The sequence below is a fragment of the Podarcis cretensis genome (genome assembly GCF_951804945.1).
Source record: "Podarcis cretensis genome assembly, chromosome: 11".
In the NCBI taxonomy this organism is placed as follows: Eukaryota; Metazoa; Chordata; class Lepidosauria; order Squamata; family Lacertidae; genus Podarcis; species Podarcis cretensis.
The window spans coordinates 27,148,234-27,172,218 of record NC_137180.1 but is presented as its reverse complement, the minus strand read 5'-3'; the positions used below and the strand labels follow the sequence as shown (position 1 = coordinate 27,172,218).

General features: G+C 42.9%; 1 protein-coding gene across 1 annotated transcript in view; it reads right to left on the bottom strand.

The window, feature by feature from the left end:
- ST8SIA4 (ST8 alpha-N-acetyl-neuraminide alpha-2,8-sialyltransferase 4) overlaps positions 1-23,985 on the bottom strand; it is an 89,655-nt gene that overhangs the window by 39,644 nt on the left and 26,026 nt on the right. The window contains exon 4 of the mRNA XM_079995761.1: positions 14,924-15,217. Within this exon, the coding sequence (XP_079851887.1) occupies positions 14,924-15,217 (294 nt within the window). The remainder of the gene's footprint in view (positions 1-14,923; positions 15,218-23,985) is intronic.

The following is a 23,985-nucleotide window of genomic DNA, read 5'->3' as shown; positions in this document are numbered from 1 at the left end:
CACAAAGTTCGGCGGTTCGAATCCCCACAACAGGGTGAGCTCCTGTTGCTCAGTCCCAGCTCCTGCCAACCTAGCAGTTCGAAAGCACGTCAAAAGTGCAAGTAGATAAATAGATACCTCTCTGGCGGGAAGGTAAACAGTGTTTCCGTGTGCTGCTCTGGTTCACCAGAAGAGGCTTAGTCATGCTGGCCACATGACCCGGAAGCTGTACGCCGGCTCCCTCGGCCAATAAAGCGAGATGAGCACCGCAACCCCAGAGTCGGTCACGACTGGACCTAATGGTCAGGGGTCCCTTTACCTTTAACTTGCTATAGTTTTCAGGGGAAGGGGCCTTCCTAGAGACCCAATGAGCAAGATATGTTAAAGTGATAATGCTGTAAGCTCTTCCCTTTTATGCTCTGGTTGTATATCAGTGTAAATAAAAATCGCATATCGAAAAGACACCACACTCTCCAGTGGCCTTCATTCCATGGAAACCGAAATCCCTGAAATGTCTCACTGCTTGGAGATGAGGGTGGTTTGTCATTGGTAGTTTTTGCTTTTGAAACCTGGTTTTTAAATCAATATATTCAATTGAAATATTTCAGTGAGAGAACCGACCATGTGCCTAATCTTGTGCCTGGACTGGGTGAAATGCTGTTCTATGGAGCTCAGTGTGAAAGATGGCAGCCATGTTTTAAGTTCTATAAGGAGGAGGGACAGGATGTTGTTTCCACTTGTGCATTCGTGTGCGGTCTTCCTACTGCTGATGTCTGCAAGAAGAATGCCAGAATGGAGACCTTATGCACACAGGCTAGGGTCTCATGTCTGACATTCCACTGAATGTGCTGGAGCCAAATTCAAAGCCAAAGAGTGTGGTCCCACTCCTCCCTTCATATGTATTCTACATGTGCGTAGGACTAACAAAGAAACAGCTCTTAAGTCATCTTTCATCTGCTCACACTGACCTCATATTTCAGGAAATAGTGAAGTTGTCTCAAGGTCTCACCCCTATTCTACCTTCATCTCCTGTGCATTTTCCCCCAAGTGATAAACAGCTTAAAAGCTCAATATGTATCAGCAATTCTGTAGCAGTCTCTATTGGGTGTCCTTTCCTGATCTCATTTGCCTGCAGCAATTAACACACTCTCTCCAGAGCACAACTTCAAAAACCAGCTGGTCAAAATTTACATGATGCTCAGTCATCAACCTCATACCTGACTTGTTTTGTGGGATACATGGCCACAGGAGATTGTCTTTCGGAAAAAGAGAGGGTTTCGCCTCTGGGGATGGTGTGGAAACATCTCAAGAAGAAGGTCCTTCATCAATATGTGTCTGCATCTTAACTTTAAATTTAATCTTAGGACCAGCTTCTCAAGGAACTATCAGATAGATAGGCATGTATGTATATATGTATGTATCCCACCTTTCCAACAAGGCAGTTAGATGAGAGAAAAGGAATTGTACCTCTTCCTTTCTGAATTGTCTATTTTGCTTGATGCCTCCAAACATGTACATTACTGAAGTGGGGAAAGAAAAAGAAGGGTGGTTTAACTGCTCTAAGTCTGGCGTTAAACTGCAGCACAAGAATAATCCTGTGTTCCCAGATGTCTGCAAAGTGACAGATTGTGATGGTCTGGGAATCGGATTCAGAGGCTGAACCTGAGGAATCCCAGCCTGCACGGGAGTCCCTGCCTCCAGGACCAGCTGAGCTGGGGCTGGGGCTTGAACCTGAAGGGCCCTCACCTGTGCCGGATCCTCAGGAGCAGACACCAGCTCATTCTGCTCTGGCTCCGGAGGTGATCGCCTGCAGGTGCTCCACTATCAGCCCCGTCAGGGGAAGGTGAGGTTGCCTCAGGGTCCAGTAACCCTCCAGCCTCTCCTGAGCTGCAGAGGCTCAGGGCAGAGAAGAGGACGGAACTAAGTTCTTGCAGGAGGAGTGCTCGCCTCCAGGCCAGGAGAGGTGAGTCACCTGTGGGCTGGGACCGCCCTATGCCTCCCAGGTTGCGGGAGCAACATTGTTGGTAACCTGTTCCTGCCAGCACCCTGTCCTGCTCTTCTGCCAGAGTTCCTGACCACACCCGACTCCTTGCCTTGGACCCCACTTCAGCCTTGACGGACAGCCTTCATACCACACTCTCGACCTTGGACTAGACTCAGACCACGCTGCACAGTAACCCCCCGGGACCAGCACACAGATCTGGCTAAGAGTGGGTACCAGGAGACTGGAAAGCCCAGCACACAAAAAATAAGAGGGTGGATTAGAGACCAGTCTTTAAATATCTCCCCACAGCCATATTCCTAAAGACACCCTCTGCCTTGGAAGAAAAAAACAATGGAATGGAATGGGAGCCAGTGTGGTACAGTGGTTAGAGTGTCAGGGCAGGACCTGGGAGGCCAGGGTTCAAATCCCTGGTCAACCATGAAGCTCACTGGGCCACTTTGGACCAGTCACTGCCTCTCAACCTAGCCAACCTCACAACATTGCTGTGGATTAAATGAGGGATTAAATGAGGAGGGGGAGAACCATCTACACCACCTTGAGCCCCTTCTGGAAAAGATGGGACATAAATGAACCAACCAAATAAACAAATAAAGCAAAACAGAGAGTTGATGGCAATGACGTACCTCTTATACACAGTCGAAGGATGGGATTCTTTTTAGTTAGAATTTACAAAGACCTATGTAAAAATGGGGCAGCTAAACTTCCTCAGATGGGTGATTTGTAGCACAGCTGTTAACTGATGTTTTGCCAAAAAAAGGGGGGGGAGAGAAAGAATTTTCCCTGGAAAAGTAATCATAAATAGCCATAGTCTTCCTGAGCACATACTCAATTAAATTATTCCCAGCATTTGGTAGGAAATACGGAGGCATAACGCTATTGTCTTTCACAAACTAGAGTTGGAAATGTAGTGTGTGTGTGTGTGTGGAGGGGGAGAACAGGATACTCTTTGTGCAGTTCCTTGTATAAAGGAATGAGTAGGAAAGTCCCAAAGGGTCCTCCTAGATTGCTGAAGGCAAAATTATAAAAACAAACAAACATCATGGGTTCCTCCATTTAAAATAAGGCATGCAAGGAAGTCCCTCACCCCTGGCAAAGTATAGGTGGCAGACAAAAGGACACAAAATATTTTCATGTAACAAAAGGATACATGTTTGCCCTTACAGAATTATCTCGTGTCTTGCCAAATAGCAGGACTATACAGGGCACATTAGTGGTACTGAAACTCTGAAGCCTCAGTGACCTGAGGCTGTGTGAACAGAGGTGTGGCATGGGGAAGCCAAGGCCCTGGGCACACATTTTTGAGGGGGCAAAATTGAGGGCTCCCACGACAGGCACAGAGCCCTGGAAGCTGAAGCACAGTGGCAGACAGGTTGGTCTAGTGCAGTGTTTCCCAACCTTGGGCCTCCAGCTGTTTTCGGACTACAATTCCCATCATCCCTGACCACTGGTCTTGCTAGCTAAGGTTGATGGGAGTTGTAGTCCTAAAACAGCTGGAGGCCCAAGGTTGGGAAACACTGGTCTAGTGGGTGGGTGGAGGCAGCGGGCGAGGAGCCTGTTGGAGGCGGGATCCATTCACCCTCTGTGCGGGTTCCACACACCACCACCCCAGCGTGCACCCCTACAACAGCTGCCCAGTCCACCAAGGGGAGCAACACTTGCCTTGCCCCGGGTGCCAGCAATCCATACTACACCACTGTGTCTGAGATTCCTGGCTCAAAGCAAGCTGTATCATTATGGAAGGCTGTGGAGTATTAAGGGATACTACTATACATATATGTTATGTTCTTTCCACTGAATTCGGCTAGGAGATCTATGTTCAAGGAAGTCTGGATGCAATGCATTTCATGTCCCTAAAAACATCCATCAAATTCCTCTTATGTTTCACTGTTACATTTCTATCCTGGAAACTGGAATGACTTTGCAATTAACCTGACACTGAAGTCTAGATGCAGAAAGTAATAATTTTAATGTCACCTTTCAGCAACTGCTTTCAACTGTTAATGAACACTGCAGTGCACTGATTATCCCAATTATGTTTTCAACAATGTACCCACAATTATGTAACAAAATTTTGCAAAAACTATTTAGAAACAATGCACAAACACGTTGTGCAGTTATCCAGAGCACAGCTCTGATCCCAAAAAAAGAAAAAGAAAGGGAATGAACACACAGCATTTATTGCAATACAATAGTTACAAGAAACTGTGTTTATTTGTCTGCAAAATAGTTTACTGGGCATAAACTATTGATTTTTCTAATCAAGAGAGGTGCATAACTTAAAGTTAAACAAAGAGATTGTTTAAGATAAACATTTACTATTAAAATATATCATGGTGCAGCAACATAAAACAGGTTCTTTTCCATGGTGGCCCCCTGGTTGCAGAATTCCCTCCTCATTGCAGAAAGGCTGGAGCCAGCCCATCTAGCCTTTTGGTGACAGCTTTTATGGAGGGCACCTGATGTTTAAGTTGTAAATTGGTGTTTCATTATGTATTTTTTAATTTTGAATGTTATCTATCTATACCAATTTCGCATGTTTTATCTGATTTGTTATTTATTTGAACAGATTTTTCTGGTTGTCTTAATGATACTGTATGCTCCAGCATGTGCTGGTATCAAGAATTGATGAAATCAAATCAAATCAAATAAATTATTTTTCCAATTTATTTGTATATCATTTTTCAGCCAAAAAAGGCCTCCAAACTTCAAGCTACAGTAAGTCAACTCAAGGTCACACCAAAGAGCTCTAGATATAGAAGCGGATGCAAAATAATCTGAATATAAAAGGTTGCTGACAATGAAATTTTCATGCTTTGACTGCATGCCACTAATATCCTGAGCTGTATTTTATACAAAATGTAGAACAATGGGGCCATATGCTCAGCTGGAAACTTTGACATTACTGTGATATAAATAATAAACAATTCAATTGTTTGTGTTCAGGCAGTTTTTAGAGATAGAACTCATAATAAAATGTTATATAAAGACAGGGTGAAAAAAGAATTCTATTCTTTTCCAGAGTATCTACTGAGCAGTTGTGTTTTTCAGAAGGTAAAACAGAGCCTGTTAGACAGGCACAAAGGGACATGTTACTATCGGAGATAAATATTCCTTTACTCCAAAACAGTTTAATGGACTCACTTAGGCTATTAAATATAATACTGTCCTGTTTATGTGTTCCCTACTCAGATTATATCGATTTGAGTTCAGGTTGCTACTTGAGGAGATGTTCCTAATGATGTGCCTCTTGTAGAGCTTAAAAAGAAAGATTCCTGCATTTATTTATTCTAAAAAAAATATGACACTGGATTCATTTCTATGTATTAAAAAGTGCCATAACAGCCTCTGTGACTTTGCTGACTAACATCCTCATCATTAAAATCTAATTAAAAAACAACAACACTCTTTGTAAATGGATGTTCTATGCAAATGTTCCTATTTTAAATAAAACACAAGGCAGTGCCTGGCTGCTAATATGGATCAGAATGAAATAAACTGTTTGCAAATGTTAAAAGGGAAGCTTTCCTTTACCTTCCAGATAAAATATATTAATTTATGAGGGTATGTCTTACATGTTAGCACAACATTGCTACTAAAGTGGCAATTGCTGTATCATCAGGACGTCATTAGAGATGATATGATTACCCACCTGCTATCTTGGTGGTATTGGAGACAAGTTCCTTCAACATCTGAGGACTTTCCTGATCGTTGGGCCATAGGTGATAATACAGCTAGCCTGTCTCTTAGCCTACACTTGGTGATGTGATCTACAACACCGGGAGTGGATGTATATATGTATGTATGCATGCAAAAGCATTTATATGCTGCTTTAAAAAAAAAAAAAATCTAAGTACTGTACAGTCTACCATATATTGTTACACGCCACCCACAATCTCCACTGCAGTGTGAGATTCCAGAGAGTTCTAGGCGTTCAAGGGTTCATGTTTCCTTTGGAAATGGCACACAAATGTGGTATCTTTATGATATATGGTTTATTTGCACATATACAGTGGTACCTCAGGTTACAGACGCTTCAGGTTACAGACTCCACTAACCCAGAAATAGTACCTCGGGTTAAGAACTTTACCTCAGGATGAGAACAGAAATCGTGCGGCGGCGGCACAAGGCCCCCTTAGCTAAAGTGGTAGGTAAAAGGTAAAGGTACCCCTGCCCGTACGGGCCAGTCTTGACAGACTCTAGGGTTGTGCACCCATCTCACTTAAGAGGCCGAGGGCCAGCGCTGTCCAGAGACACTTCCGGGTCACGTGGCCAGCGTGACAAAGCTGCATCTGGCGAGCCAGCGCAGCACACGGAAACGCCGTTTACCTTCCCGCCAGTAAGTGGTCCCTATTTATCTACTTGCACCCGGGGGTGCTTTCGAACTGCTAGGTGGGCAGGCGCTGGGACCGAGCAACGGGAGCGCACCCCGCCGCAGGGATTCGAACCGCCGATCTTTCGATCGGCAAGCCCTAGGCGCTGAGGCTTTTACCCACAGCGCCACCTGCGTCCCCAGCTAAAGTGGTACCTCAGGTTAAGAACAGTTTCAGGTTAAGAACGGACCTCAGGAACAAATTAAGTTCTTAACCTGAGGTACCACTGTATACAGCCTGAACCTAGGATGGAAGGGCTCCCAGCTTTACACTCCAAGAAGGTCTCGCTTTTCCCACAGGCACAGTCCTGTTTGTTGCCTAGCAGACTGCCCTGCTCTCCTGCTCTCAGGTTAACTTCCTCTAGAGCACACCAGGGAAAACTGCAATGCTTTTTTAATGCTATAACCTTAATTTATTGATTGGTAAATACAGAAAGAAAAAACAAAGAAAGAAATAAGCACAAAAGGAGGGGGGAAATACAATTAGTTGACTTCCCATCCTTCCTTCCATGGTTTCCTTCGATTATGGCTACATATTCAATCTTACATGTCCGTTCCCCTTCCCTGGGGGGCGGTGTTGCGGGAGGGCATCCAGGACCAGCTAGTGACCCGGCTGGAGGGCGGAGGGATGCCACCCGCATCGCTGGGGCATGACCACTTGCCGTTTAAACTGCAGCAATCTTACATCTTTATTTCCCTCCATAAAATTATAAACTGCTGAGCTAACTCCAAACTGACTGGTGTCTTAACATTTTTCCAAGGACAAACTGCAGTCCTGGAACTCTGCCACAGGCCTTTGTTCTTTTACCCAACTCTGAGATCAACGAGGGGCTTCACCCCTTTTCTGGCTGGCACAGACTCTCCGCTTTGTTAATCGCCCATCTTTTTGCTCCCTTTGTTTGCTTTACTACTCAGTCATTTCCAGAGCAGCCCTGTGTTCCTTTTCCACTGTGCCACAAACACAGAAATCCAGCAGGCACTGCTACCACTATGGCAACTATTACCTAGCTCAGGATGGATGGATTTATTTATTTATTTAGATTTTCTTGTTTTACAGAAGTATGTGCAATGTCTCTCATATTTTTTCCATGTAACATTTTTACAAATCAGTTTCATTTGTTGAGACATTGGGGGGGGGGAGGGGGGGAAGATGGGGGGGTCGGGTGGCGATGTTTCTATTTTACTTAATATATGTGGCGTTTGGTGTCAGCATTGCTCGTGCAGGTTCTCTGCTGTTCATTTGTGTTTATTTGGTGGTGAGAGAGGTTGGGGTTGGCCTAGGGTGTGGTTGTTTGTTTGTGATAGGCTGTGGTGATCTTTTTTCATGTGTGAGTAGGGTGGGTGGGTGTTTTGGATCAGGTTAGCCATATTGATTTGTATGCTGTTGGTGGATTATTGTCATTGTCTTGTTGGGCTGTGTATGGTTTTTTTAAGCTTGAACAGGCAAGTGACATTGCCAGTCATTCACTCGGGAACCCTCTTCAACACAGCCTGGGCTCGAAGAGGTAGTGGCAGCTTTTCCAGGTGCCTGTGTCCATGCCCAAGGCAGGCATGTGTGGACTTGAGGGGATTTGTTTTCCCAAAGGCTAAACTTCATCCCTTCAGTGATCGATGAGGTAAGACTAGAGTGCTTTTGATTTGTAGGAAGAACAGGCCCAAGGTGTCCCAGCATCACCAACAACTTCTCCCAATGATGTCTATAAATATGCAATACTGTCTATAAATATGTTAGTACCTTTGCTATGAGACAGCTCCCATGGGTTATGGACTGAGCACCTCCAATCAGTGTTTGAAACTGCCATTGTTTGAGGCGCATTTTGTGACACAAAATTTCATTAGCGCGAGCAGTTTCTGAGCTCTGAGTGCAGTACAGTGCCTAAGATTTCAGATTATAACTGCAGAGTGGAAGGAAAGGAGGACCTTTTCCTGCCTCCCCACTTCCAGCTACTCTCTGACGACTGGAGAAGAGACCCTCTTAAGAATATTAGGGGATGGGTGGGCAGGGGAAGGACCAGACCATGTGAAAAAATGAACATAATATTTTGGCTTCAGTTCATTCATTTTCAGCTTTGTATTATTGTTATTAAAAAAGTGTGCCTAGACATTCTGTTGTTGTGCCCATAACCTAGGTTTAATGTGCCATTAGCTCCTAGCTTTCATATCTGGCGGGTGTGAGGGTATTGGTGGCGAGCGAGTGCCTCGTGTGGCAGTTAGGCATTGGATTAGTGGTGTGTGGGGGAGGGGAGGTGTGGCTATCACCTGCCCCTCCATGATCAAGGGTATTCCATTAAAGGAATCTGGGGGATCTGGATTTTATCTGAAGCCTGCGGAGGGGTGAGGGCCATGCCACGTCCCACTGGGAGCTTGGAGTAGTGCTTGAGTTGATTGCCATCGACCAAGCTCCCTCTTCAGGTGGTTACCCTTACCAATCTCCCTGCAAGGCGGGCAGAATCAGTTATAGTTTGGATGCCAATGCCTAAGCCAATACCACTCACATTCAGTAATCCATAAAGTTGTAGCCAAATTTTGCCCATTAACGTTTAAACTTAAATCATGTGTCATTGTGTCTTTATTTCACAGGGGGGTGGGCTGGATTGTGGCCTTTACGCATAACCTAGGTTTAAGGTCCCATTTAGCTCCTAGCTTTCATATCTCAGTTTTTAACACTGCCTCCAATGGTGTAGTGATGGCTTTGGAAAAGCAACAGTAATTCCTACTACTGGCCATGCTGTCTGGGAATGATGTGAGTTGGGATACAGCAATATTAGCCAGTCCTACTTTAATGGAAGAGGCTGGGGGCTTTCTAAATGCAAAGTGTGCACTCTACCATGGAGCTATGGCTCTTCTAGTCTTATCTGCACCTCCTTCCTCCCATAGTACGCAGAGCCATCTACTAACTGGGAGTGGTGATGGGTGGTCTAAGAGCATACACATTAGACTAACTTCCATAGGTTCGTATTTCCCACAAATCAGATTCATCTGTGTTTCAACAGTAGCACCCACATTATCTCCTTTTGGTGTTGCTGTGCAGCCAGTGATAAAAGGTATTATCTAACGGGAACATCATAAGAAGCTTTTTCACAGCTTCCTCCCTTCTTCAATTAAAAGGCAAGGCCTCAGTGAGTATGTTGCTATTTCCTGACTCTTACACACACACACCCCGCCTAGCAGCAATCTTCAGTTCCCCATTGTACTCTTTTCTTATGCCTCTGCTAAATTTGCATTCCTTAATTTGCCATAATTTGCTTATTAGATAGTAACTTAATGGCTCATGTTTTCAAGATCTTGCTGTGCTCAATAGCAGCTGAAGCCGACAACAATATCACTCCCTTTTGTCGGAAGAGCAAGATTGCTTTGACGTGCACAGATCATATTAAGTGCATACGAGGCTTGATTCATAATAGAATACAACACAACACTGTGCCTGTTCAGGCATTGCATCCCAGAGGAAATTCTCAACCCAGCATGAAAAGCGCCCGCGCACACATACCCTCTGCCTCTCTCTCTCCCTCCCTCTCTCTCTCGCTCACACACACCTACTTTCTTCCAATGGGGAGAGGAAAGGCTTAACAAATGAATAGGGATGTGCAACATTTTCTGAAACAGTTTCCCCTAGGCCATACAATTTTTAAGTTCCATTATTTTTGTGGTCAGGGCAATATGTATGTAGTACTTTCCAGTTTGTTCTTACTGTTCTGCCCACAGAAAGGAAGTGTGGTACCCAAGAATCCAAGACTCATATAATATAATTTGATTTAAATACTCTTTAAAGTCAGCATAGCTTAATAAGTATTGCACTTCTAAGCTCTTATGGATGAGTGCAGACCAATTATGAAGGTTGTTGTTGTTGTTAAAGGTTTCCATAACAAGAGAAGGGGATACACACACATACACACACACACACACACACACAAAATGTACAATTTCATTTAAAATATTACATTTTTCTAAATTTTAACCACCACATAATACTCATGTATTTTCTTCTTGGCAACATTATTTCTGAAAAGTCCTGTTGTACACTCTGCTAAATATGACACCAAAAATACTAAATATGTCCAATTAGGAAAAGGGAACTGCTTCAACCAAAGACCCAGCATCATTTATGCCCAACTCTAGTATCAACTCCACGAATTGTTCCCAGAGCCAGCAGCTTTCCCAGTTTTTCTAGTCACTGCATTCTTTTCCTATAGCACCATCTCAGAAAAGGCCTACTTTTCAGTAGCAGCTGGTGTGGTGGGGCAAAGATGTGGGATTGCACTCCTCACACAGGCATTGCTACAACTTACATGGACAGAACTGGGGCAGGGAGATGGCAAGGACAGGGTTTAACAGATGCCCAAGCAGGCCTGCCAGATGAGCTCTGCTGGTGTGCCCCATCACTGCTTTTAAGCAAGAAGTTAAAGAGACACTTTCCCTCTGCTTAGCTAGGAAAATAAAGGTCTTTGTGGGTTCATCTGGTGGCATAAACACTTAAGTAGTGAACTGAGTACATCAGAGAGGGCTGGGGAAAAGAGGGGCAGGGACACAAGTCCAAAAATGGGAGAGTAACACCAACCTACGCAGGTCCTTCATGAAGGTTTGGCTTCCCTACTCTCTCTAATGCCCCTGTACTTCTTGATTCTGGTGATATTTAATGGGATGGAGCAACTTTGTTCCATCACATTAAACAGTAATGAAGTAAGTGGCTGGTAGAGGTTCTGGCAGCCGAATATTCAGCATGCCAAAACTATTTTCAACTGGATCTTTTGCTGCCATTATGCCTGGATGATAAAGCTTTGCTCAGCCAGGAGACAATTCTCTTCTGGCCATGGAAAGCATTCATCAGCCAGGGAAGCTGGCACATCTTTTCTGCCATGGATTTTCATCCAAACAGAATAATGTCAGCCTTGCCTTTGGAGCATGCTTTTTATGAGTTCCTAAAAGACTTCCCTAAACCTGGCTCAGGAAAACTTTGCAAGCGTCTCTGATTAAGACCATCCACAAATGGCCCGCTATGGTCCCTTCACAACTGAAATTGAAGCAAGTACAGGACCTGTTCCATTGGAACACCATGACTCTCCCAAGAATTATAGAATCATAGAACTGCAGGAAAAGATTTTTGCTTTTTAGTTTTTAATCCTGATTTTTAATTCTGAAAGCCTGTCTGCTTTGTTGTTTGATGTATTCCCACCCTCCATAAATGGCTCTGATGGTCTTAAATTCTCCCCTAACAATCCAACAGCAAACAAAATACCTGCATGACATACAGAAGTTAATGTATAGCTTTCTTCCATCACTGCATCTTTGAACCAGACTTTAAAAAACCCAAAAAACCCTGCAACTGTTTCATTTCTGGTTTTTTTGTCTCAATTTTGTGCAGCTCTACAGGAGTCCTACCAGGTATAATGGTGGCAACTCTCTACCTCTGTAACTAACAGGTGATATGAGCTTATTTAACAGAGTAATCAACAAAGCTATGGGGAGCAAGGGCCTCAGAAAAGTGCTGCTGAAAAATGTTCAGATGCTAGAGTGAAAAGATCATTCATGTTGCTGCGTGGAATGTCACAGTTTTTCTTCTTGGGACGATCTGAAGATGGGGAAAGTTGAATTTAAAAGACTGGCTTAAACATTACAGCTGAGTAAAAACCCCAGCCTTTTAAAACAGGGCCTGCATTTGAATCCTTTCAACTACTTGTGAGAAAAGTCACACAGAGAACAATTGGAAAAGGCATTCAGATGTTTGGCTCCACTCTCTGCTTCTGAGTGCAGTCTTTCCTTGGATGTAAGTATAATGCAAATATTGCCAGCATGTGTTATCAAGAACAGGGCTGAGAGAATCTGTCAATTGTGGTTTCTCTAAGTTGCTCATTTCTCTAATCTTTTGTTCAGTTCTCCCCATTTCCATGTCAGCTGCCGTGAAAATTAATTAGTGCAAATTTCTCCAAATCCACACATTTTTTGCAAAGCTACTTCTCCAGATAGAATGCATTCTGGTATGTCATTTTCATGAATATATGCATTTTTTTTTGCACACTTTACCCTCTCATAGGCATTTTTGTAGACACTGTACAGCCATTTCAAAGGATGGCTGTATTTCAGTTCATGCAATGTTTTGGAAATTAAGCAGGTTTACCTTTAAATGAGAACTGAATCAAATCCTTCTCCCACGCTCAATCCCTATCCGAGCGGAAAGAAGTTGAACTTCTACCGATACTCTCACAGGAAAAATATGAAGGGTTTTGTTTGTTTGCTTGCTTGTGGGTAACTATAGACTGGGGAAGATGACGGAAAAGCTGAAAGGAGAGTTCTCTGTGGAAGTTAATGTACGCTTGATTTGTTTCTAGATTATTTCATTTTTTAAAAAAACCCGTTTACTGCATTAGAGCTATTTTTTTTCAAAAATGACTTGTGAACGTATGCGGATATAAGAAAGAGCCCCATCATAACAATATCAGGGACACTTGAAAATGGACAAAACCTTCTGGTACATATTTAAAATGGCTTTAATGGGGTACATAGAAGAGCCTGTTGGATCAGGCCAATGGCCATTCTAGTCCAGCATCCTGTTCTCATAGCGGCCAACCAGATTCCTATGGGAAACCTGCAAGCAGGACTCCAGCCCAAGAAGACTCTCCCGTCCTGCCGTTTCCAGCAATGGGCATGTGGAAGCTTCTAACTGTGGTGGCAGAGCCAAGTCAATCTCCAAATTGATGCAATGTTTTGAATGAGATTTGAAAGCTGATCTATACAAACGGCAATGGGATGCGGGTGGCGCTGTGGGTTAAACCACAGAGCCTAGGACTTGCCAATCAGAAGGTTGGCAGTTCAAATCCCCATGACAGGGTGAGCTCCCATTGTTCGGTCCCTGCTCCTGCCAACCTAGCAGTTCGAAGGCACGTCAAAGTGCAAGTAGATAAATAGGTACCGCTCCGGCGGGAAGGTAAACGGCGTTTCCGTGCACTGTTCTGATTTGCCAGAAGCGGCTTAGTCATGCTGGCCACATGACCCAGAAGCTGCACACCGGCTCCCTTGGCCAATAAAGTGAGATGAGCGCCGCAACCCCAGAGCCGGTCACCACTGGACCTAATGGTCAGGGGTCCCTTTACCTTTTTATACAAGCGGTGAACATTTCAGGTGTGTCCAACTGACATGCGATTGCCGACACATGAGTTATTTTGGACTCGGAAGAGGGCAGAACAGGGTGGAATGGGGCAGGCTTACGAACACACCCGACATGCACAGGGACTGGAAATGGAATCCCCACACACAATATGGTCACCGCCTGTATTAGATTAATATCATTCAAACGTTCTATCAATGAAGAAAATATTCTGTTGGATCCAGAGAAATGTGTGCTTAATAGGACCTTCTCCACCAGAAGCTCTTGGAGAAGGCTTCCCAGGGGATCGGGGGACATTGCTGGATGGGATAAAGCAGTGGGCTGAGAGGAAAAAGAGGGGTTATGAAAAAAATGGCTGAGGGCAACCTCTGTTTTCAGATATTCCCTGCTCTCTCGGACCCCTGTGCCACAGCTCATGGGGGAGGTTTTCTGCCAGGGAGGAAGGGTATTAAACTGTGCTTCTTCCAGTTCCTTATGCATGCATTTCTCTGCATCCGACCCACTATATACTTGACAGTTAAATTTGCATAGGGCACAAATTCTGACAGCAAGTTCAGTATGAAAATCCTATCATTTCATAAAGCATCTTCAATCCACAGGGTATCTCCCATTTAATAAGCAAGCAATGCTTAATGGACTAAAAAACTGCTAATTCTAGCCACAAATATGCTATGATACAATTTTTAAAAAAAGAAAAGAGGAAAAAGCGAAACAGGAAAACACACAGCACAGCAATGCAGCACAATGAAGAAATAAATTCTAGAAAGAAGTGTCTCTAAGGAAGACTTAATACATCACAACAGACAAGAATTCGACTTTTGTGACAAAATGACTAATGCAATTCTTAATGCATAAACAGAGGAAGAACTAGGGCAATAGGAGCTAGACATGATTTTTGCACAACCAGGTAAGCTGAAATTAGAATAGCAACTTTGTCTATATTTTCTAAATTGACATAGAAACTTTTGGGGAGGATTTAAAAAGAGGTACAAGAAGGATTGAGAGAAAAACAAATCACGAAGAGGTACTCCATGTCTGGCCTGTTAAGCTTATCCATTTTCTTGATTGTACAGGAGAATTATGGCTACTAAAGGCCTGTTTCAGAAGAAGAAATTTAATGCATACAGCTGGAGGACAAAAACACAACTTTCAAATAAGAGTGTTTAATATTGGCATTAGCTAGTTCTGTTATAAAATTGAAGGTTTCAAATAATTCCTCATAAAGTGGCTCTGTCCCATAAAAAGAGGAGGTCACCAAATCAAATCATTGCCAATGTTTGCCTCTGCCTGGACTAAATGAGTGGGAAACGTTTTCAGGCAAACAAGCATGACTTTATCGAAAGCATACTCCATTGTGCTAAGAACAGAATTATCATAAACCTTTCCAGTGCTTTCTTTCACTCTAGTGAAAATTTTAGTTATGAGTTCTATTGTGCCAAGGACAGGCCAGTCTTTTCCAGACACTTACCCTCTGACAGCATGAATAAGTCTCAGTGACGGATAGGCAGTTCGCACTTTCAATTTATTCTTAAGGATTAATGCATTAACCCACTCCACATGCTTCTCTCCGCCTTTGACCATGAAAGCAGGGATCCAAAGGACACTGTCATTCAGCATGGATAGCCTATGCACAAATTTCTCTCTGTCACTCTCATTCCGAAAGCCTCCAAATGCTCTTTGTACAACTGATGGGTTCATGGTAATAAAATCTGATTTAGTCCCCACATCGGCAGCATACTCCACCACGGGAGCTAGATTGCACCTGAAGAGGAAGAGATTAATGGGAAAAAATAAAATAATAAATATGAAACATTAACTCAGATAAAAAGGTGTGCGTGAAATAAAGGCTGAAAATGAACGTGCAAGGCTGTGGCATCCCACATGCTTTCACAAAGCACTGTGTGGCATCTAACCATCTAAAAAATATTGGGTGAAATCCAGAAGCATTTTAAATCCCATTGAAATCAACAAGGACCTCTTACTTTATGATGCACTTAAGCAAGACGAAGAACAGCATACCTGCTGAATGAATGGGCCACTGATTTAAAGTACGTTCCCTAGAAGATAAGCACCATTTCGATGAATGCAATGAACTTCTGAAGAATGTTTTATAGTTAGGCTGTAAGGAACTAACCAGTGCTCTTGAAATTAACAGAGTGTTTGTTTACTCTAAATGTACCAGAAAGGGTTCTAGAGGAATTTGATTTCTCTGAATTCCAATGCGGACTAACCTGATCAACACCTCCCAGACTAATGTGTCAATCATCACACAATTATCCTAGGGGTTTTGCACTTCTCCAAGTTTTGCAACACAGTTCTCGGCTTCAAAAAGTGTCAAAATGTGTTTAAAACCCACATTCCCCTGCAGATTTCATATATTAATTCAGAAATGGGCAGAATGGGTTTATGGATGAGCACAGGCAGATCTGACACAGATTGGAATAGAAGGATTCATCCCTAGCACACACTCTCTCACTCACTCACTCACTCACTCACTCACGCACACACCCTTTCGACAGTTGCCATCAGGATGCACTGATAAGAATGCTGTCATAAGAACCATCAAATTAATCATTCTACGGCTGGTATTTCAAACTGTAAGGCAGCCCTGCTCACATATTTATCTGTAAAAACATGTATATTTTTAAAAAATGGTTGCCATGCTACTTAGTTGACATAAACTGACTGCTTATTATTTGAACATTGTAAAATGCTGTCAAATATTCCATAAAACCTCAAATGCCATTGTATAAGTGGCAGCTTTCTATTTTAAAATCCCAAATGTGTTGCCATTTGTAAGCAAAGGCAGGTGTGAGGGCATAGCAAACTTATTATACTGGTCACCTAGTATAACTCTAGGCATCACTACATAGGAACAGGGGACACAGGCTGACATCAATGGCAAAGGCTACTGAGGGACTGATCTTATTGCTTCCTATAGGAAGTAGGGACAATAGCCTCTCCATAAGATTTAGCTGTCTGTTCTGCAAGTCTCCTGCTAAGGATTGGATTCAGGTTTAGAAAAATCATTGCCATTTTAAAAAGCTATAGGTAACTGGGGTACATCTAGTCTTCTCAGGGCAATGTGTCCTGTCCATATTCCCCAGAATGGAGTTTGAATAAGAACTATTGCCTCCACAATGAATCATCTCAGACTGGGAGCTTCTACAGGATCTGGAAGTTCTGCCCCTTCCCAAGCTCTCAGCCAGCCCTGATCTGAACAGGTGCTTCCTCAGTAGCCTCGCATCCAGCTAGTCCATCCATGCTTGATGCAGCTCTGAAGTTCCTACCTGGTTCACCGTATCCTCTGCTCCTCTTCTGAGGAGACCTCAGGTTTAAGGGCTGGGAAGGGCTGAACCCTGGACAGTTCCACAATGATGGTGGGAGCCACTAAAAGGGCTCCATCCCATGCCACCACCAACCACGCTTTCATCCTAGATGGGACACAGATAAGGGCCTCTCCATCTCATATTAGGGAAGTAGGTAGGTTGGTACAAGAGGAGGCAATGCCCCTGGCATCCTGGACCCAGCATTGTTACTTTAGTACAACTAAAGTACAACCTGCAAAACTCCACATGTTTTCAGTAATTATCATAAAAAAAACACATGTCCACAAGTCTTAAATGGCTACCAGGCCGGAGTTCTCTAAATGCCAAGTATAAGCTGAAGAATACTGGAAGTATTAGATCATCACACCCAACCACCTACTGTAAATAAGATTATACCCTAATCTTTACTTTTCCCATCTAAATTAATGTCTCTTTTACTCAGAAGGTAGAAAGAAGAAAAGCTTTCCTTTGCATCTGCTCAAAATAATCTCTGGGCAGCTTTGTTATTTAAAATCTCAGTTGTTGTGATAATCTAGCCACCTCTCCTTCTATTTCAAAAAGCACTTCATCTTACAAAATACTCCTGTAAATATTTCAGCCATTTGCAGCATGGTCTATTCCACCATGAGCACATATCTGAAATAAGTGCCATTCTTCAGACTGCATATTGACTCAAGGAAGCAGGTGCATGACTATAAATATGAACAGCAAGAGTATCAGAGATTCATCACTTCCTGTGAAAGACTGCAATGCTACTGATACCTTTGTTGCAGAACCTTCCATTAATATGTTTATGGAACGATTTAAAATGCAGTCTGTGAGCAACCAGGAAACAATGGCAGCAAAAGAACTTTAGAAAGATTTTACTATTTTAGCTAACATCAGTGTTTCACAATGGGAAAATTAGTGATGCTTTTTTTAAAAAAAAATGCATTGCAACTAAATGAAACAGAAACAAAAATTGGGAGTTTCCGTAGCTACTATCAAACATAGTTAGAAAAAGGATAAGGGTTCTATGTTGCCGCTTCTCTCCAGAGCAGAAAATTTCAGTACATTTTAGATATTGGAGGGTTGGAGGCATATACATATTTTAAGTGCACTTCTGTAAGAACTCATCAGGCAAAATAAACAAAGCAAAGGTATGGAGAAGAAAAGCTGGATGATGTAAAGTCATCTTGAAAGAGTGTTAAGGTGGATTATGAAGAAGGTGGCAGACATTCAAACTACATAGACTGTGGGTGCTATGGAGATTTCATGTTGCACCACAGCCTTTAGGGGGGTGGGGGAGAAATACACAATGGCTGATTCCCCATCTCTGTATACTTATATATCATTCTCTTGACCTGTCTCCAATGTTAGGCAAGACACACGGGTTACTTTGTAGGTATCAAGTAAATGAGTATTTATAAGTTACCCACAGTCAGAGAAGAAGAATTTCCCATTATGATAGAGCCCTCTCCCCTAAAAAAAGTATAAGTACTTGTACAATGTTGTAACTTGTGCGTAGATCTGTATCAGAGAATATTATACAGGGATGCACTTTTTGGAAGCCTCTGTCTGGCCAATGTACAGTGGTGCCTCGCAAGACGAAAAGAATCCGTTCCGCGAGTCTCTTCGTCTTGCGGTTTTTTCGTCTTGCGAAGCAACCCTATTAGCGGCTTAGCGGATTAGCGCTATTAGCGGCAAAGCGGCTATTAGCGGCAAAGCGGCAAAGCGGCTATTAGTGGCTTAGAAAAAGGGGGGAGCGAAAAAAATCGCAAGACTCGCAAGACGTTTTCATCCTGCAAAGCAAGCCCATAGAGAAATTTGTCTTGCGAAGCGCCTCGAAAAACGGTAAACCCTTTCGTCTAGCGGGTTTTTCGTCTTGCGAGGCATTCGTCTTGCGGGGCACCACTGTAACATACTTAAGCCACAGCTCGTAGCACCACTTTCCTCCCCCCAGCACTTTTCCTGCTTTTCTTTATATATATCATTGCACAAATTTGCCTCTATACTATTCTTCAGAAGCAAAGAGCTCTTTTCAAGGTTTTCCGTGTCCAGCTATTTCATGAGTTACACTTTTCCAGCATACCCTCCCAGGTTTTGTCTTCCATACAAAGCCTGTGGTACATATGCGCATATTGCTGTGTTAAAAGTGATGAGGTTAACTAAAAACAGACACTAAACCCTTTTGCTGTTTTACTGGTCTTAGCCTTACCAACGAATTCTTATGGGCCAGACCAATACAGAACTTAAACTTCAAAGTTTCAAGTGTCAAGGCACTGACACTTAGGATACAAACAGATATTTTATTTAACAGTTCATGCATGCAGCAAATCATAAAACATGTCATCTCTTAAGTTTTGAAGCAGGCCATGAAAAAAACAACAGTTATCATGAGAGATCAAGAAATGGCTGCAAAAAAGATATGAATCGGAACACCCTATTCAGCTGCGTCCAGGGCAGCTGTTTATCAGCTCCATCTGGTACGCAGGCTGAGACCCTACCTGCCCTCAGACTGTCTCGCCAGAGTGGTGCATGCTCTAGTTATCTCCCGCTTGGACTACTGCAATGCGCTCTATGTGGGGCTACCTTTGAAGGTGACCCAGAAACTACAACTAATCCAGAATGTGGCAGCTAGACTGGTGACTGGGAGCGGCTGCTGAGACCATATAACACTGGTCTTGAAAGACCTACACTGGCTCCCAGTACGTTTCCGAGCACAATTCAAAGTGTTGGTGCTGACCTTTAAAGCCCTAAACGGCCTTGGTCCTGTATAGCTGAAGGAGCGTCTCCACTGCCATCATTCTGCCTGGACACTGAGGTCCAGCGCCGAGGGCCTTCTGGCAGTTCCCTCGCTATGAGAAGCCAAGTTACAGGGAACCAGGCAGAGGGCCTTCTCGGTAGTGTCACCCACCCTGTGGAACACCCTCCCACCAGATGTCAAAGAAAAAAATAACTACGAAAGTTTAGAACACATCTGAAGGCAGCCCTGTTTAGGGACGCTTTTAATGTTTAATAGGTTATTGTATTTTTGTGTTCTGTTGGAAGCTGCCCAGAGTGGCTGGGGAAACCCAGCCAGATGGGCAGGGTATAAATAATAAATTATTATTATTATTACCCTACAGATAAGGAACCCAGGACTCTCCATTCATTGTTGGACTACAACTCCCATGACTGCTGACTATTAAGCTATGCTATATGAGGCTGATGGGCTCCAACAACATCTGGAGGGCCACAGGATCTACATCTCTGAGCTAACCTTACTAGGACTGTAAGTGCATGCTGCTTGCCTAATGTATAGATCAGGCTTCCTCAACCTTGGCCCTCCAGATGTTTTGAGACTACAGTTCCCATCATCCCTGACCACTGGTCCTGCTAGCTAGGGATCATGGGAGTTGTAGGCCAAAAACATCTGGAGGGCCGAGGTTAAGGAAGCCTGGTATAGATCTTGTTGTTAATCTGGATTTTGAAAAAGAGGAAATATATTTCTTTTCCATTGACACTCAATAGCCAGTTTGTGTGACTCTGGGGCCCTGATACTATGAGCCAACTGCAGTAGGTTCTTCTGCAATATAAAAACTGCAGTAGGTTCTTCTGCAATATCAAAATTTTATTTTGCATTTATATTTTGAGGTTTCATTAACGTCACTTGAGAGTCCCCACTTTCGCAACCATGCAGTAAGTAAATCTACAGGCATGAGGCCACTCATGCTGTGCAGAAACAAATTTAGGAAAGTGAATTTTATCTTTTTACAGTACCTATTTATGGACAGTGTGTTGCTTTGCTAAAAACAGTGGCAGTGGTTTCAGCATGCTGCAATTGATTAGTTTGAGGAAGAAAGAACAAAGTGGGGGAAAGAACTCACATTCTCAGTTCTGAGTTGCATGAAGGATGCTAAACATAGTTCTCAGATTGTTTCATCTGTTGAAGCCAGTAGTTTGTAAGGGCATGAAAAAAATAAGCAAAAGGGATATATTTAAATTTCAAGGGGAAAGAGAATATAAGGTAGCCAGTTTCACCCATGTTTCACCCAAGTCTCTTGAGAGTGAAAGCCTCTCCAGTCCTGCCATCTGGTCTTTAGGCAAGATTAAACACCTGCCTGGTAAAGCAAGACATTTTCAGACTATATGAAGAAGAGGCTGAACCACTGTTTTCTTTTTTTAACGAAAATGAACATTTTAAAAATAGTTGTCACTCATTTCAGCCTCTCATTGTTGATCTGCAAAATCTCATCTCTTTTGGAGGGCCAACAACACGTTCACTCATTTTTTATTTTTTTTTTACAGTGACTTTTTCAGTTTTGGATATAAAAGAGTCTTTGGGGACCTGCATGGCCTTTTGTGTGACAGCTTCAAAGGCTAGTTTTTCCATGTGAATAACAGGTAGCAAAAATAACACGGCATAAAATAATGATTGTCATCCTTGATCTATACATCTACCTTCTGAAATTACTCTAATGCTTTCTGTAGGAGAGACTGGAGTGTTTGCTTCAACAAGCAGATGTGGCCTAGACACTTTATTCCTGGTTGTTGTTTTTTAACTTTACAATCCAGTTCTTCAAATCTACATACACATTATCTTTCTGTCTGCTTTGCTATGTAAAGATTATACAGATAATACTTATATGCCCATGAGACCACCAGCTGGAGAGCTAAAGATCTGCTGCATGGAAAATATAGATCCACATAATATAAATGTAAGATGTTGGGGTATAATCTGCAACAGGTATTGTGGAAATTGCAGAGGTACTGGGAATCAGAATAGTGCATGATTTAGTACAGCAGAGGGGAACTTAAGGCCTGTGGGCCAAATTCTGCCTGCCATGCCACCCCATTCTCCTCCAATAGTACATTCTCCTCCATTGAAGAGCCATGAAACTTCAGAACCATGGGCAGCAGCTGCTATGACATTTCTGACCAGCCGCTTACAATCAGTACAGGGGACCGTCGCTTTGTCTCCTTGGTGTTACATTGAATTCTAGGTATGTTTAGTGATAATAAAAATGTAAGCATACTTATTAAATATGACCTAGTTCAATAGTGGTGGGACACGAGTGGCACTGTGGTCTAAACCACTGAGCCTAGGGCTTGCCAATTGGAAGGTTGGCAGTTCGAATCCCCGCGACAGGGTGAGCTCCCGTTGCTCGGTCCCAGCTCCTACCCACCTAGCAGTTCGAAAGCACATCAAAGTACAAGTGGATAAATAGGTACCACTCTGGCGGGAAGGTAAATGGCGTTTCCGTGCACTGTTCTGGTTCACCAGAGGCAGTCTATTCATGCTGGCCACATGCCCCAGAAGCTGTCTGTGGACAAACGCCAGCTCCCTTGGCCTATACAGCGAGATGAGCACCACATCATCCACAACTGGACCTAAGGGTCAGGGGTACCTTTACCTTTTACTAGTTCAGTAGTATTTTGTGAAGCAGGGATAAACTACTTGCTTGGAATTACATAACCAACAAGTTACCATCTTTTTGCATGCATGCTTGTTCTTGAGTGATATTTAGACACAGACATAATGGGCTATATTCAACACTGCGTGAGCACACAACAGAACTTTCCTCCTTCTCCTCATCTCCTTGTATCCCCCTTAATTTTCTCCCTAACAGATATTGAGGGTTTGAGGTGTGGTGGAGTCTGCAATCAAGAGGAAAGGGAAGTCCCACTGTATGAGTGAAAATCTGTTGCGCAGGCAGAGCACAAGTGTTGCTTGCAACCAAATATGCTGAAGACCAATTTCCTTTATTCAGAAGGGATCTGTTACTTCCCGAGTCTTCGCTAAGTATGGCTATTTTATGGGCCTTCCTCCTGAGTCAAGAAAGCTTAAGCCCATCTAGACATTATACTTGGCCATGTAGCAGACACTAAGACTATCTCGAATAATACTAGCAAGTTTCTCCAACCATGTAGAGTGCAATGGCATCATTAGCTAGCACAACAATGACACCCCATAAAAATTTTTAAAACACTGACCACACATCACTCTAGAGAATGAAAAATATGGCTTCTTCTGAGGTACACAGGCCACTTAAAGAATCAGGTTTATTAAACTCTGCCTGTATAACAGTGGGCAGGAAATTTGATGGAGTGGAGAAAGAGAGGGAGAAAGAAAGTATATCTAAACGGAATCTACAGAAGTTCCATCTTTTGACTTCATCTCTGTGTTATTTCACAGTCTTATGTTACATTCCTGTCTACATACATACAGGTTTATTTGTCCTCCCTTACGGCTTTTCACATATGCCTGATTCAGTTCCTACATTGGAGCCAGAAGAGCAACAGAAAGTCAGTAGCTGATTTGTGCTCACACTAGCAAGGATGCTCTAATCAACTGAACAAATGTTTGATTGCCGTTTCTGGTGGGGGAGTGCAACATTCCTATCATTTTATTCATATAATTCATCAATAAAGTCAGTTGTGACCTATCTGATCAATTTAATGGTAGGTATTTCAACTTAACTATCTAGCCAGTTCTTGACTGAATCTCTTGCAAGAGAGCATGTAGGGAAAGGATGACGTAGAACCATGCCATTTACAGATGCACAGAGACTTAGCAATAAATTTTCTTATCTTTTGTAATACAGACTGCTTCCAGAGAATTGCCCTAGGAACAGTACAGGGGTATTTTTGTGCTATCTTACAGAAGTGCAAGATCTATCAAGTCTAGCCCCTTTAAAAATAGAAATCCAGATTCATTTAATAGAATATAATAAATGCATACATTGCTGATTTCAAATACTTCGCACACGGCATCCTTGAATATCCTATACTATGCATTCATCTTGCTTTAGCAGATTCACTGCTGGATAAATTGGAATTACTCTGCAGATATTAAAAGTTTATACATCCCTGGATTCCAAAATGCCATCTATAGCAGTTAACTTGACTAACACATTGAGAGACTTGTATCCAGTGTATTGAATGTGATATTATTTTCAAAATTGAATCCCAAGACAGCTGCCTGCATTATACTTTTCAGACAAGCAATGACTCCTGTGATTCTGTCCCCTTTATAAACACATGCAAATAAGAAGAGTATTCCCAGATTCTGGCTAGCAGGAATGGGTCTGCATTGGTCACAGATGAAAGAAGAGTAAATCACAGGGCATTCCGTGTCCAAATAGAGCAATATGAGAACCTAAGTTAGGAGAACAGGTGGTGGCACTAATAAAAGACCCAGGCCTCAAATATGCTATTTCATGGACAGGCAAACTAAGGC